Source organism: Acipenser ruthenus, chromosome 20 (genome assembly GCF_902713425.1).
Source record: "Acipenser ruthenus chromosome 20, fAciRut3.2 maternal haplotype, whole genome shotgun sequence".
NCBI lineage: Eukaryota > Metazoa > Chordata > Actinopteri > Acipenseriformes > Acipenseridae > Acipenser > Acipenser ruthenus.
The window spans coordinates 21,351,198-21,368,081 of NC_081208.1; the positions used below are offsets into that span (position 1 = coordinate 21,351,198).

The following is a 16,884-nucleotide window of genomic DNA, read 5'->3' on the forward strand; positions in this document are numbered from 1 at the left end:
AATACATGGCAATGTGTTTGATTTCTACTCAAGATATATAGTTAGCTACATAACTGGTGTTTTTGGATGAGTAGTCTAAACACATAGAAGTTCGCAGATAAGAAAACACGTCTTACAGCTATTCAATTCCTTCACATTTGAGTGCCTGATGTTTCTAGCAGATAAACTATTATTTATGTCTGTGATTAAAAAACGTGCACATCCCTTCAGCTTTTCACAGAGGTATTTGAAAGGTATTTGTTTGTTTACATTCCCCAACGTGTTCATTTAAAGCAGTCGTTCCCAACCCTGGTCCTGGGGACCCACTGTGTCTGCTGTTCAATTACTTAACTAGACCTTAATTGAGCTGATAATTTGCTTAATTAGACCTATTTAATTGTTTTGAGCTCTTACACAGTTGCAGAGCTCAGGTTACTTATCAAATGTTATAGTAAACTTAAAGGTGTAATTAAGCAGTTCACTTCAGGGTCTAGTTAAGTAACTGAGAGCTCAGTTGGAATGAAAACCAGCAGACACAGGGGGTCCCCAGGTCCCCATGCCACTGCCAATACACTTTCACGTTGCTGCTGTCCACTTTCTTTTAGGACCTACAGTATATCTAAAATCGGGTCAGGCCACCAACTGGCCAGATCACAGCCTTGACACGATTTGGCATAGATGCATAGATAAGGGCGTCTGCTAAGAAATAAATAAATAACTCCACATTGTGTTGTCAGATGATCCCGAAGGCGAATGTGTTGCTCAAGTTCATCCCCAACATGCTCAATCACATCGATAACTGCGGTGGTCATGGGGAATACGTGATATTTCGGTCATGCTCCTCAAACAATTCAAGCCCCATCCTGGCAGGGTGGATGGGTGAATTATTGTCTTGAGAGTAGCCATACCATCGGGGTACAACTGCAGTGCTGTTGAGTGGGCTTGATCAGCAACAATGCTTAATTAAACTACAGAATCTGCTCAGTCTTCCAAAGCAATCATGGGACTCATACCAGAAGTTCCCCACACCAAAGTGATGCCAAACGCGATCAGTTAGACTAATAAAGTGGCCAGGCAGAGTATGGCTACGGCAGGCCACCACCACTCAAAAGCAAGTACTTTAACACAGACTTATCAGAAAGTTAGAAATATACTATATATATATATATATATATATATATATATATATATATATATATATATATATATATATATATATATATATATATATATATATATATATAACCTCTAACTCTGTGTCTTTATGTGAAAGTCCACAGTTACAATAACCTTTCTTAGAGACCTGAACTAAAATATTTTAAAACTAATTAGTAGTAAACCCATGTTTCCGCAGACACTTCACTCTGAGTTTCAGTGGTGAATCATTGCCAGCTGTCCCTGTTGTGTCTTTGTCTGGATCTGGCTGACTAGAACTTCAAGTACTGCATAACTTTAGTCTTCAATTACAGAAAACTCTCCTTTGTCTTTTGCCCTGTATGTTTTATGTTCAGCACAATTCAGATAGGAAATACAAATCCATTCTATTATTTATCTAATATATTTTTGTGGCATGACATTGGCATGAAACAGAAAAAAAAAAAACTTCACCACATCTGGGTGATCAGGAGCCAGGAATTTGATGTTACATAAATTGTTCCTTATTTCTCAAGCCCTGCCCTTTATCAATATAGTGACCATATGCTAGCTCTGTTATTCAGTGGTCATAACCATTATGTTTATGCTTCATTGTATTTTACATTAAAAATGTAAAGATGAACTCCGTGGTATATTTCCAAAGATGTTGGTGGTGTTTTCATTTCCGCTGCACTTATACAGTTTAATTTACGTGCTGTGAATAAAGTATTTGTATGGGGATCTGTATCTATAACGCAAACAGTGAAAATTATCTGTTCTCCCGCCAAACTGTTTTCACGTATATATACGTTACAAAACAGTAGTAAAGAGGTAAATATTGGCAGATCCTCCTTGCCTTTGTTGTTGGCTCACAAGATTTGAAAGTTTTCAATTTCAACACTTGAGAATAAGATGTTTATTAGGGAGTTCAATTTTAATCTTCAAAGTACAGACACTGTTCAGTGTATAAAAAGTACAAACTTTTTAGATTAAATTCTCAGCATTTGCTTCTACTTTAGCAGTAGTTTATAGTATGAGATTCCAGATACAAAATTTCATAATCTTCAGAAAAGATGGCTACATTGTAACTAGATGTTGTTAAGGGGGCACCGAGTTTATTTGTTTGTACCTACTGTGTTATATAAACATTAAATCATCACATTCTGTCATTGCAACTTTCCCAACCAAAAAGATACCACGTAATTATTACTACAACCTAAACAGCGCTCCCTATTGTTCTTATAACAAATTACATTTCATGTGCGCGTCTTCGTCAGATTGTACAGTCTTAGAGGTGGCAAAATTTGTAATGCACTTTCATCCCACTTCATATCCCCAAGACAGCTATGGCTCTACTGTCATTGCTCATACAATAGCGTGTTTTACTATAATACTGTAGCTTGCACAGGGGAAGGCAGCAGCAGTGCTGGTAGGTGACGTAATCACACACAAAGACATAAGCCGGATATATTCTCCTTGCAAAGACGCCATATCTCTTGTACAGCGTTAGTGCAAGTGGAGCCGGGTTTGCGCCCGCCCTCTGCCTGTGTGTGGATTTCCTCGCTCTGTGTGATGCGCCTGCCTGCGTTAGACGAGATTGCTACGATGCTACATTTCAATATCTCACACTTTTTAAAAATAAATATTGTGTACCCATATTTGTAAAAACATGAAAAGAACGAGAAAAAACGTACCCTGATATAATGGCAAGAACTACAGCATTCCTGTACTCGATTCAGACTGCTATGCAAAATAGACCCGGTCACATTTATTTGTATTTCAGTACATACATAAACTTCATTGTGGAATAGTATTGTTTTAATAAAAGTCAAAGCCTTGTTTTTTTTTTTTTTTTTAACGAGATACCAGTCCACCAACATCATTAACCTGCAGGGGGCAGAGCTAACCTATTAACAGTACAGAGGCGCACGCATTACAGTATTTTTCCAAGTCAGCTCATTGCAACAAACATTTGTGTTGACGGCTTCCACAGTAACACATGTATACTCTTTTTATACATAAGCAAACAAACACGATGTTTTGAATTCATAAATGCAAAAGCAAGCGAATAGAAAAAAAACTCAAACAAGCCTGTAAACATTCTAACAAAAGAGTGAAAGATCCAACGAAGCAGACCCCAAATGCACAAGCGTCTGTGCCACTTTTTAACGCGTATCACAAAATAACACCACATCTGTACTGTTTAAATAAACAAACAGTCAAATAAACAAAACACATCCAAAACATTTTATATATGATTTTTTTTTCTCTTTCTTTGAGCTAAAACCGAGCTTAAAGATCTCAATTACAACCTCCTACTGCAGCAAACACAGCAGGAGCTAGACTGTTTGACCAGCTGATGGGGGAGGAAGCTTATGTTCAAAAACAAAATCTACCATTGAGGAATACAGATAAACTAAACAAGGTCTGCTTTCTGATAATATACAGTTTACAAAAGGCTTAACCTAGTGAGGAAATCGGAGAACAAGTTTGTCCCAATTGTTTCTCGTTTAATTTTGTATTTTGTAACCTAGTCCCTTTGGTAGTTATATCATCTTTATTTGTCTGATCCCGTTTTTGTAACTTGGCCGAAGTCACTACCATGGCCCTAGGTCAGCACTTGTAGGTTTGAACGTTAAAAATACCGAGGAAGTGCACGACTGTAAAACCATAGCTTTCAATCAGAGATTTTTTTTTTCACCTTGTGGGGTACCAGATGTTTCAAAATCATGTTTGCTGAAACACATGTTCCTTTCAAAAGTGCACATTTGAGACCTATATGATGAATGGATGTTCATGGTGGAGAAAATGTATACAACTATTTTGTCAGCTTTGTTCCTCAAAGGGAGAGTTTTGATGATCCATAACAGATCAACCCACATCAAAGTTGAATTTAAACCTCAAATAAAAACCATCCGAGTTCACTTGTGCACAGTGAAGTTCCAGAGCTTATAGAAAACCCCTACTAGAGCCTTCTGTCTATAAATACTCGAGTGGAGACCCACAAACCCAGTCACACCCAGTACAAATACACCAACATTCTGTAATTTAGCAAACATGAAAACAGGTTCTGTGTTTTCATGCTCTCAATTACACAGACCCACCATGCCCCATTTAAACTTTATGTGATATCTGTATAATGTGAAATCTTGTAACAATTGTAAGTCGCCCTGGATAAGGACGTCTGCTAAGAAATAAATAATAATAATAATAATAATAATAATAATAATAATAATAATAATAATAATAATAATAATAATAATAATAATATGTTTCATTTTAAATTATTTCTATTAATTGAGTAGGACAGGGTGTCTTTCAACCTAAAATAGAGCGAGACTTTATCAAGCAATGGAGAGATGTGTATATTATTAAGAAAACAATGCAGACGACAGGGTGTTAAAATATGTCCAGTATCTGAACCCAATGGGGTATTGTTGGGCAGGGTGACAGCTTTGAAGAGTTGAAGAGAGATTTGAATTAACCGCACTATTTTGGCGCACTCCTGGCTGGTACCCAAGCCCGCCTCTCCCTGGTACCGCTACCCTCGTCAGGCGGGTAAGAGGAGCAGTCCTGCCTGGCAGTCAGCGTTCTGTCCCAGAGCACAGCGAGGCACAGCGAGGGCAACAGCATCATTCTCTTCAGCACCAAGGACAAACACATACGACACGGCACGCTCTTCTTTCTCAAATGTCAAACTGGATGTTTTTTCACACAGAAAGGGGATGATAGAACTTCATTTGACAACGACTTAAAAATATATATTAGCATACAACTAGTAATGCTAATATATACTAGCTGAAAAAAACACACATTTAAAAAAAGAAGAGGTGTACTATACAGCAATTTTTGCCCGTTTTTTGGGGGTGTTAAAAATGTGCAGCCGTTTCAAATATTATATGTATATTCTTCTCGAAAGGTCTGCGTAGAGTATGTGTGGGATTTTTTTTTCAAGACTTTAAAATATCACACCGGGGTTGCTTTTATGAGGGAAATATTTTGCATGTGCATTCCAAAAAAAAAATAAAAAGAAGTTTAATAGAGGCACTTAAAGCTCAGCTTCAAGGTGTTTGAGCTATTTTAGTCTCACTTTTAACTTGTTTTGGACGATAAATCAGCTGTGAAAAAGAATAATTTACTTAAACGAAACAAGAGTCACAAGTGAGGAAAAAACCCAACTTACACCTTTCCTTGAAGCATCGGTGTCCGCGTGGATTATAAAAAATGGAATGTCAGTTTCTTCTCATATGGATTCTTTACCTGCCCCAAGTCACCACTTCTACTGCACAGGTAAGTACCCGAGTCTTACCAGAGAGCCTGGTCATAATGTTAAAGGCCAGTATGCGAATTCATAATAAACTTCTAGTCCATAAACACATTTGAAAATACTTTGTATGTTGTCTGTTCCAAAAAAAAAAAAAAAAAGATCTGTTTGTATTTATAACCAAGTCGAGCAGCCGTTAATGTTGGTCTCCAGGTATTGCATTACCCCCATGCTACCTGTGCCAGACATAGTGGGCACAGGGCCGGATTAACCCATAGGCTAATAAGGCCTTAGGCTCTCATATTTTGTAGGCCCTCCTTTATGCCCTCCATTCCATATTGAAGTAACAGCTGATCGACGGCAGCGCGGCCATCGGAATTTTTGTACAAATTGACGACATTAGCGACACAAATAGTAGCACCCTCGTGTTCAGTTAGCAAACTACTCCATCCAGACCCAGATTGCTGTTAGTATGTGTTGTGCCACTATTACATAAATAACTTAGTGTTCATTAGAAGTTCACAAACAGAAACATTCTAGTGTCTGTGCCTGTAGTGAATGTGTATTTGGAGAAAGAGACCTTTGTTGATTTAATGTTGGATGATATGTGCCTACTACCACTGAAACAAGACAGATAATACAAAGAAATAGAAAGTCAGTAACAACCTTATTGAGGGTCTGGGGTTGAAATCTATTTTGAATAATAGTTCAATATGCCTTAAATGGCTAGGTCCCTATACCCAGAGCATCACCTGAGCTGTATTCCAGATCTTCTCTTTCAAGACAGATGTTGGGCCTCTAAACCTCCCAGCTTCCCTGATTGTCAGAAGATTTAAAAACTCTTTCAAAGTTTGCAAGTCTGCTCATCTACAATGAAAAGGCCCTTTTCGTCATAGCACTGAAAAGGGTAGATTTTTCCTGTCAATCTGTGAAAATATGGAAGGAATTTTAACAGCCTGTTAATCAGGAACAACTTTCAACATGCCCTCTGTGCTGCTGCGCTGGCAGGCTGACAGATTGGCAGAATTAAAAAAAAAAACTTGAACAGACCCCCTCTTTTTTAAGGGGAGCTAATTAAACACCAGATCAGTTTGTTTTTCAGATTAACGCAAGGGAGAATAAAAAACAGATTACCACATTTTTCTGGGCATCAGCTCACCAAGATGCAGTTGGTTGTTCTTTTTGAGTAAATAAGACTCCCCTCCCCCTTAGTAATCCAGGAGACTAAACCAACGCCCTCAGAGCTTTGTTGCATACTGATGGCTCCAGAGCAAAGCTCATTGGGACAAGGGCACCCGTTCAAATGCCACTTGTAATTTACTGATTCTGTTCAGCTCCTATACAGTTTTCACACTAGGACAGGGTCCCGAATTATCAAATTAGTTAAGGTGTTTTTTCACAACCAAAGAAATTGGATCCTATTTAACTTTAAGCATGACAACAAGATCTTTGAGCATGCTCAAACGCATCAATTTTCTTTGAAGAAAAGTCACTAAAAGACTCCAGGACCTGGCTTGGCCACCAGTGGTCTAAATTATGTGATGTCATTGGTATGTCGAAATATGAAAATGTTACTGCTGTGGAATACGCATAATAATTGAATTGCCATTTTAGATCATCTGTAACACACGTTCCCTCTTGTGTTGTGTTACAGGACTGTCTCAGTAAGAGGCAGGCGCTGAGCTCCCTCCATCAGATCCAGAAGCTGCTGTCAGGTCAAGAGGCCTCCTACCTGCAGAGCCTGCGCACCATGAAGAAGAAGATCAGTCTGCTGCAGAACACCATTACCAGGCAGGTCAGCAAGCTAAATGGTGAGTTACAGGAGTCACTACACAATCAGACATACATCTAACAGGAGGACCCTCAGCATTAGGGGCTCAGCCCAAAATGATATCCCAGGCAGCCTGGAGGCTCAATGAGTTCCCAAGCTCGGAGATCTGAACTTCAGTCCTAGGAATGGGGTATGTTTCCCAGCCCAAGAGATGAGGAGAGTTAGGTCCAATCCCATCTACCCCGTGAATTCCCCATGCCGTGTGTTTTTCTCCACAGAGACCTGCCCCAAGCTGGAGGTCCCAAACAATGGCAGGAAGCTGGGGAGCATCTCAGCGGTGGGACACGAGGTGCACTTCCTGTGTGAGAAAGGGTTTGAACTGGTAGGGTCCGAGACCAGAGTCTGTCAGGAATCCCACAGCTGGAGTGGCCAGCAGCCCTTCTGCAGGAGTGAGTCAAGGGGCTGTAAAAGCGTATTTCATTTATTACGTAGCACTATTTTAAAATAGTTTCAGCTATAAATAACAAGCCCTCTAATGGAAAATGGTTACAATGCATCTCATCTTCAAATCCAACCATTATGTATGGAAATTACCTTATGTACTGTATCTGTTATTCGTTATCCTAGAGTACAGATTGAGTACAGCACAGATTGTACAGTAGGCCATCGTACATCTGTTGTTCGTCCATCTAACTCTAGGTACATCATATTAAGCATACAGATTCTTTACCACAAACTTATAATTATGGTGACAACTTTCTTGTGAAAAAGAAATGTAATTAGACTTTGTATGGGCTTTGTTGGTGAACCTCCTTATCCATGCTCATCACACCACAATAGAAAAACATTCAGTGTTACCTATTTGCTTTTCGTGTTTTATGTTTTTATTTCCTGCAGATATAAATGAGTGTGCAAAGTCCCCTTGTCTGAATGGAGGCACCTGTGTGGATGATGTGAACCGCTTTGCCTGCATGTGTGCCAGAGGCTGGTCCGGGACTTACTGTCAGAACTCGGTGTACTCCTGTAAGTACATCACTGAAGAAAGGATAGGGAACAAAAAATAGCGCTTAATATGGGGTAAAGCAGCATGACCATTTGATGTAGTAAGTATCCCCCACAGGAATGCATATCTGGGGTGGAGCTAATTGTGATTAAACTTGGCAAGGACATAATCTGGGAATGTATGGGGGAAACCTTTCATTCTCATGTTAATATGAAGCATGGGGTGTTTACTTATATCTAGAAAACTACTTACAAAATTTTGAGGATTTTAATTTTTTTTTATTTAGCAATTTACTATAACCACTGCAGATACTATTCTGATCATTAGAAATCTGTAATCCAATCACGTCTAGTTTACACCCTCTTCCTATGCTCCCTCTTATCCACAGATTGGACAAGCCAGACCAACTCCTCCTTCAGCCGACAGCCTCACTGTGCCAACATGCAGGGATCCACTCAGTGCACCTGCGACGAAGGCTTCCAGATCGCAGGCAGAGACAACAGCCGCTGCCAGGGTGAGTGTCACTCTCACTAGAGAGTCCATTTCACTTTAGACACTCATTTTGCTCAAATATCTTTTCCCTTTTCATATTTTTTGTTCTTAAAAGGGAAAATAGTATTTCACTTTAGTGCTCAAGAAAGGTACAGACAATTAGCACAAGTCTGCCAGGGTGCCAGGAGAGCTCCCCCCTCACAGTTCTGCAAGCAAATCTCAAGGATGACCTTTGTTTGGGTGATTTGGTGTGGACTGCAGCTGGGTATCCTGCGCAATTTAACTGAATCATGTTGGATAATAAAGCACTCTGTATGAATAGAGTACTGTTTGAATAGAGTTATGTATGAATAGAGAATAGTTCTGTAACTAGAGTCAAGTGTGACTCCAGCCCTGGGTTCAGGGTGTGAGACTGTGTCTGTGTTTCAGATCTCGATGAGTGTGAACTCTATTACTCGGGAAGGCTGCCCCGCCTTTGTGCACATGCCTGTGTCAACACCCCCGGCTCCTACCGCTGTACCTGCCCCCCGGGATACAGCCTGCGCGGCGACCAGCGCAACTGCAAAGGTGAGCCACGAGGCACGTAGAATGGCATCACAGTGGTTACATTTTCACATTTTGAGATGCCATTGGTATAGCAATATATATATATATATAATTCCACAAATCTTACCTGTTGTGCACTTCAGATTGCTGTGTAGGTCTCACATGTGCAGTTTTCATGTAGGCTAATAAAAGCTCTCCGTTTGTATGCCTTACTTTCAGGAAACATGTTACACTTGCACTTTCCAGGTCATTTCACCAGAGCAGTGTGGAGCAAAACATGTCAGTTATTGGTTGAAGGGGAGGAAATAATTTCATTCTCCAGGTTAAAAGTGCTAATCACCTTACACTGTGCCCAATGTCTGGTTATTAAATTCAGGGAGATTGTATTCAATTCTGCAGATTGTAGAGTGGTTGCAGTTCAGCTGTGGACCCTAAAGAATGGTAAGGTTATTACACCAGCTGAGTTTGAGAGACTGCATTGCTTGGCTTCTGTTATCTCTGCTGGAGGGAGAGGCACTAGCCTGTAATCTGTTCCTAAAGAACTCTGATACATTCCCTGCAGATTTGGACGAGTGTGCAAGCCGCCAGCACAACTGCAGCCGTGATGAGCTGTGTGTGAACACGTTCGGAGGCTTTCAGTGCGTGCGACCAGACTGTCCCAGAGCACGACAGAACACCAGCTACGTCAAAACCTCCCTGCTGTGAGTCTGCATACCCCAACATCCTTCCAATACACTTTATACTTGGTGTAAATTTTAAATGTATGCCATATATCCTTTTTTATGCAGTAGATCACATACCCTCCAGTGATCATGTCACCTACTGCACAGGAAGTAGTGGCTTAAATCCTGGTTTAATGACTAGATCCCAATGTCATGCGTGTGACCGGTTGCTCTGCTCTCATTGGCAGGCGCTGCGAGCGGAACCCCTGTCCAGTGGACAACAAAGCTTGCGCCCAGGCTGCCTCCTCCATCTCCTTCAGCTACCTGTCTCTGGTGTCCAACCTGACAGTGCCCCGCGTGCTCTTCCGCATGTCTGCGGCCCGCGTGCACGGGGACAGCCTGCGTTTCGGGCTGCTGGGGGGGCGGGGCCGCGGTCACTTCAGTGTCCAACGCTCGGACCGGCTCACCGGGGAGCTGGTCCTGGTCAGCCCTGTCCTGGGGCCCGCTGTGCTGGAGGCCGAGCTTGAGATGACCGAACTGGAGAAGAGGACGGTCCTGGCTAGGTTCATCTCCAAGGTGACCGTCTTCATTTCACAGTACGACTTCTAGGCTTCCCCACGAGAGACACCTTGATCTAAATATGTAATCAATCTTACAGCAAGCAAACGCTGCTCTCAACGGGTAAGGAGTTGGTGGAGTGCAATCTTCATAATACAGTTGTCAACACAAGCAAGCTGGCAGACAGAGAGATGGCAAGGGAAGACAACTTATCCCCTCACTTCGGGGAAATACTGAATTTTTATTTGCTTTTATTTGTAGATGTACAACTAAAAAATGAGAACAGTGTTATTGTACTATTACTATTAGGTGCATGTGCTTATTGATAAAGTCCACAAGGCTATTTACTGAAGAGCAACAGAGATAAAATAAATTAAAACCCCATTAGGAACCCACCTAGATCTTATCCTTGAATGCCATTCCTGAAGACTGCTAAAAAACAATCTTTAGCTATAAGGGGCATTTATTCATGTGTCAGCATGACCTACTTATGTATAATCGTGTGTGCCTTTTAGCAATATTATAAAGTACAGTAAAAACTTCATTAACTAATTTTATCTGAACACAACATTAGGAACCCACTTACATGCCAGAAGCTAATGAAAAAGGTGGTTGTACTAAATGCCTTTGTGGCAAAGAATGACATGTTACAGTGTTTCATGTAATTGTCTTGAGTTGTTTGTTTATGAATGGCACACCTACATGCCATTCAGTTGTGATATAGACTCGTTTTCAGTGGCTGAAATCCTGCTGAAAATTGATCAGAACTGAGCAGGAACCCAAGCATGGATGGCTAGAACAGTCCCCTGCGCCATCTAGGGCCCACTATTATTATTGAAACAGTAAACAAATACCTGCCCAAGCTTGCTTTCCTGAGGCGTGTTGCATTCTCTGATGTGCTGGTATTGTTATTAATAAAGCTTCTTTTTTATGATACATGCTGCATTATGCTGTTATAGACTTTGCAGGTCCAAACTGATTTGTTTACAGTTAAAGGAATTGCTGTATTTTGTTGTAGAACATGACATGGAGAAGACATCAGCACTGAAACACACTCCTCCTGAACTGAGCACTGGTCCTTGGTTCAAGCAGAGTCAACCAGCTTGCTCCCCCCCTTCAGACAGCAGCTAAGTGTGTTGCTGTGCTCTGCCAGAACGGCACAGTATCGCGGACAGGGTTTTGTTTTGCAGGTTCTTTTCGCGAATCAGAGTGAAATGTTTCACCTCCTTGACACCTCGTTGCCCAGGAGATTCAGACAGCTCTCAGACGGGATCCTTTATTCATTCCTATTTGCTGAACACAAACTTTTAAGCAAGCAATAAAAAATAAAACAGAAAAAAATAAGATATCTGGAAATGCTCAGCAGCAAAATTAAACATAAGAAGGGTCTGTGAAATGTGGAGGCTGACAGCGCTGGAGACTGAAGCCCTCTGTCTGTCGGTCTATCCAAAGAGCAGACAGATTAAGCAAACAACACCTGTCATTCGGAAGCACCCAACCCCCAGTTCAGGAAACTCGTCCATAAAACTAAGTTGGCCCGTCAGACCACTGATGAAAGTGAAATACTGCACAATTATAGAGTAACAATAATAGCTATCTGAATTTAACTATGTTTTGGGTTCCCACGTAGAAAATGATTGAAATTAAAAGTGAAAAACAGCATGGCAAAGCACATGTTTCAAAATGTTGTATTGCAGATGATTACAGTAATGCATCATACTGCTATTATGACTAAATGTAATTTAGCTTTTTCTCTGTGGGCACCCACAACACTGTACATCAATCACCAGCTATACAGCATGGACCGGCTTCACTTTCCATACCGGTCCCCCCCCACCCTCTGTCTTCCTGTTTCCATAGAGCTGAAGAAAATCTCCATGGAAATGCTCATCTGCTCCTCCCTCCATCTGAGGGACAAGCACAGTTTACATGTAATCTGCGTTGCTTGGGGAAACTGCATTTTTGGAATATTACCAGTTTATTATCCTATTATGTGCGTTCTCCCATATGAAAGTTTAACACAGTATTTTTACAGTTGTACCATGCTTTTCCCATGGTTATACAATGCATTAACATAGTTCATCATGGTTCGCCATATGCTTTACCATACTTTGCTAATTCTCACCAATGCTTTCCCATGCTTTATTACACTTGACTATGCTTTTACTATGGGAAACTTTTGTAAGGGCTCTGCCATTCTCTTTTATTGTTTCTGCTCCTGATTTATCAAGCTTACTAAATATCAAAAATATCCTTTTTCAACAACTTCTAAAAACTGGTCAACAACGTATTTCCATATCTTGCTAATCCTGTGGTCTGTTTATGGTTCTGCTTGCCCAGTATTCTTGTGGTATTTCAAAGCATTCTGTTCTTAGCTTCCCAGCATTGTCACTTTGTACACTAACAATGAACACTAAAACTCTCCATTCTTAGCTTTCTGTTGCTGTTACCCTGCACCTCAATGAAACATGCTCCATTCTCTGTTCAGCAGAGCTGAAAAGGCGCACTTGTAGCGGCCCCTAGCATTTATTTTTAGTAACGACACACAATGAGGCTGCCTCAAGGTGAAGGCCAAATTAGTTCCACAGTCGTATTCTGGTAATTACTTTAAGTATATCACTTCACAGGGACTGAGAAAATATATTAACAAAAAGTACACAACCTAGGCAAATAAGCATTGACGGGTGTTGACAACAAATGTTTTGCTGTGGAATTCAAAACATAGTACTACTGTAGGGACTGATATTGTGTTGATCACACTAGTGTTCACAAATAACATTTTCGTTCAGTAGTCGACTATATTATACATGCACAACACATTTAATAATTAAACATACCACATTGCTTTGTTCTGTATTATTAGTTAGAACTCTTCTATATCCTATAGAAATGTTTGCGTGTAAGCTTTGTTTTCATGGGGTGCGATTAGGTGTATAGCTGATAAATGGGAATGTTTGATAATATTATCAAGACCTTGTCCTCACTGACAAATATTTTCAGTGTGGCAACAATAAGGGTGACATAAAAAGGAGGATCATTAAGCAGGTTGACTGTAATTCAATTTCTCAGTGTTATGTAACAGAGGGGACTAGCATTACATTCCAAGCCTTCATTCACTTCTGCTCTTTTAACAGAGGAGCAATTCAGTAGTAGAAACAGACCCTCGATTCAGAATTCAGCATGGAATAGCTCTTTCCTCTAGGTTTCTGTGTTGGCAAGCTCAATACCGGATTCAAACCAGCCATCACATTGACAGTACTGGAGTCTGAAGAACTCATACTACACATCTATGATTATTTATTTACTGAATTTTATACCGATTCTCGGAAATGGTGAAGAATAATGACTACAGTGAGACACATCGCTGCAATAAGACTTTATCCACCCCCTTCCTGCCAACCAGTCCTGGGCTTCTGAACTAGACACTGATAATTGAATTGAGATGTGGAAACTAGAAGCTCAAAAGAAGGGGGTACTTTTGCCCACAACACTACAGTTTACTGCCTAACAGCAAAGAACTGGAGATAATAAAATGGGTACATTTTTCAAGACATGCGAGATGCAGGAGCGTAGATGAATACAATTGATATATGTGAAGTGGCACTGTTCTTGAACAAAATATGTGACATTTATGTAAATCCAAAAGTAGTCATTTATCCCTTTTTTTTTGTTTTTGTTTTTACATATTTTTGACAACAGTTGCGTAGATGGCATATCACCCCACCAAGTCTCACAACACATTATCCCCCATGACCTCTCGTGACCTCACTGCCGTCACCACAATGACACTCTCACAGGAGGCCGGATCTGGAATGTGAGTCACAGGCAGCCAGCCACACTGACTCAGGAGCGTGGGACAATAGCAGACAGGGGGAGTGGGTGGAGAGACCCCTTTTGTTCAGGCATCGACTCAGGATAAGAGGACGTGGGGAAGCGTGTTCTGAATGGGACAGTGCAGTCCTATGTCAGTGACTGGGGTCACCGTGGAAACACGTCACATGGGGGCGGCCTAAAGAAAAGCTGCACAGATTAAAAATAGAACGGTGCACCCAACAAGGCTATGTTTTGATTGAAGCAAATAATGAATAGCCTGGGTTTAATTCGCAGCCAATGACAACGTAGGAGACCTTGGCTGGCAAGTAAGTTAGCTTCTTTCAGCTAAAATCATAATTGAAATGGTTCCTTCCTGTACCCGAGTTGTTTTTTGCTGGTTTTATATTGTTACAATCATCTTTAAATTTGCACTTGCTTCAATTAAAAACTCATCAATTAGTTACCAGGAATTACACCAGACAATGTAAACCAATCAATAGACAATCACAGGCAGGGGGATGCGTTCTCAGACTGGGGTGCTGCGTGTTGGCAGGATGAGAGGGGCATTCCCTATTGAGAGAGGCATGCTTTTTGGAGAAATCTTTCTCAGTGATTTCAGACAATGGCATTCCTGAGTGAGGCTAGTTTCTTTAGAGAGGAAGCCAGGAAGTCCGGTCACAAACACCAGGGCCGCCACAGAACAAAGCCAGTCGCTCCTGCCAACTCATTCCGGAGCCATTCCGAGTGAAACCCCCCTGCCAGGGCTAAGCTCACAAAGCAGCACCTACTCCCCACGAAATGACTGTCTATCACCACTTGCTCTGTTGAAAAGTCAACATCAACACCACATTTTAAAAGTGCAGACTGGTCCTTAAGAGAATTGGTCAAAGCCTTCTTTAAAAACGAGTCATTTAAAAACACATGTGTTAAGGTTTCGTGAAAGGGTTTTTTTTCTCGGCAGTATGTTTTGATTTGTGTTTGGCATGTTGTGTTTTCTTGAAAAGGAGTGAGAAGTTTGACAAAGACCTCACTGTTAAAAATGATTTATTTTATTAAATTAAAGAAAAAAAAAAAACGTACTTGGGAACGACCAAAGCTTTCTTTTCCCCTCATATTTATCATTTATATGAAAATAATGCATGGGTCAAAAACAAAACAAGTTTACTTTTGTAGCTTTTCAAAATATTCTTAACAGAGCAATACATGAGAAGTAACCCAAAATGGCCAACATTGCACTCTGGCACAAGTGCTGTAACTACTCAATTAGCTACTGAGAACCTAAGATAAACAGAAATGCTCCACAGCCAATCCTGTGAGTGTCAGGCTCAGCTAAGGTACAGTACTTATACCTGTAGCACAGAAATTAAATGTATAGCATAGCGGCAAGAAAAATTGAAAATAAAAAGGAGCTTGAAACTGTGAAGTACCCTGGCAATAGCCAAATCCCAGTGTGGTACAGTTCCGGGGGTCTGGCACAAAGGGGTCCTTGTCCTTATCAAGCTGCAAGGGCAGACCGCGGTATAGCTTTGCGGTGTCCAGGGCAGTCCACACAAAATAAAGCAGCCAGGCACAAAAAAAAAAAAAAAACACTCAGAAATGTATCAGGCTTGCATGCCAGCCAGGGAATAAAATAAATAAATAATAAAGGTCGGTGCCATGTCCTACTGGTCAGAGTATTCCTGTGGACCTGCAACACACAAAAGGAGTAAACCTAGGATTGCCACCTTGTGGTCTACATGGAAAAGTGTAAGAAAAGACAGCTGGTCTGACAGGAGGTCTGAAATTTCCAGTACAACTCATCCCGTGCACTGAACACCATGGTAGAACTTGAAACACTTTATGCTTAGCTGCAGTTCCTGTCTCATTATGGAGTGTATCTCATTACAAGAGATTTCTGAAGAAGCTCACAACCGCTGTTTACTAAAACTCAATGTGTGGATGCTAAAATGATACAGGTTACTGGCAGAAATTGTCTTAGTGTATGGGAGTTGTGAAGGCACTTGAGTAATTAAAACAAAAAGAAAGAAACAGTACTGTACTGCTGAGCAAGATGAATGAACAGGACAGTCAGATCGAAAACAATTAACTACCTACTCCAAAAATGAGTACATTCAATAATCAGTAAGTGTTTTGTTTGCCAAACGGATTTGCAGCATTATCTCCTTAGCATTTTGTCTCTGGAATTCCTGCAGTTTGCCAGGTCTCCTGTGTCTTAAGCAGTTGTGAATGTGGTGGCTGGCACATGTGCATTTTCACTATCATTCAGTTTTTTTATAATTCAATCTAAATGGCCACAAGAATAGAATTAGCAAGGCAGTCCATCCAATACAAAACTATTGCGACAGCAGTCGTGTCCTTTCCCCTTTCCTGCTGCATAAATCACAGCCGTTGAGTTAAGCCGAGACAAGGCACAAAGATGGAGGCTCAAATGTATTTTCACTTTGAAAGTTTATTATTTTAAAATACACAAAGAAACAAATGCATGTAAAGAAATACAGTGTACAACAGAGGAGGGCTTTGGGAGTGCTTGATGCCGGATTGTCCCAAAGAATGGTGACCAACATAAAGGAAAACTCAACAAACGCATATTTCACATGTGCAATAAAACGGTATCTACTCCCACTCCACAGCACCCTCTACTGCTGGGGACTGGTAGTGCAGG

At 40.8% G+C, this 16,884-nt stretch overlaps 1 protein-coding gene across 1 annotated transcript; it reads left to right on the forward strand.

The window, feature by feature from the left end:
* The first annotated feature begins 4,691 nt into the window (after positions 1–4,691).
* On the forward strand, positions 4,692–11,345 carry LOC117425444 (fibulin-7-like). The gene is made up of 8 exons (XM_034042392.3): positions 4,692–5,403; positions 7,032–7,188; positions 7,427–7,597; positions 8,046–8,171; positions 8,540–8,665; positions 9,073–9,210; positions 9,752–9,890; positions 10,100–11,345. The coding sequence occupies exons 1-8, from the start codon at positions 5,338–5,340 to the stop codon at positions 10,458–10,460; spliced, it is 1,284 nt and encodes a 427-aa protein (XP_033898283.1). The 5' UTR covers positions 4,692–5,337; the 3' UTR covers positions 10,461–11,345.
* The last annotated feature ends 5,539 nt before the right edge of the window (positions 11,346–16,884 follow it).

What these genes read in the sequence shown, in the direction of transcription:
- LOC117425444 (XM_034042392.3), top strand. Translation starts at nt 5,338, where the DNA reads ATGGAATGTCAGTTTCTTCTCATATGGATTCTTTACCTGCCCCAAGTC. An exon ending in TCACCACTTCTACTGCACAG is followed by an intron (nt 5,404 to 7,031) that starts GTAAGTACCCGA and finishes GTTGTGTTACAG; the next exon opens with GACTGTCTCAGTAAGAGGCA. An exon ending in CCAGCAGCCCTTCTGCAGGA is followed by an intron (nt 7,598 to 8,045) that starts GTGAGTCAAGGG and finishes TATTTCCTGCAG; the next exon opens with ATATAAATGAGTGTGCAAAG.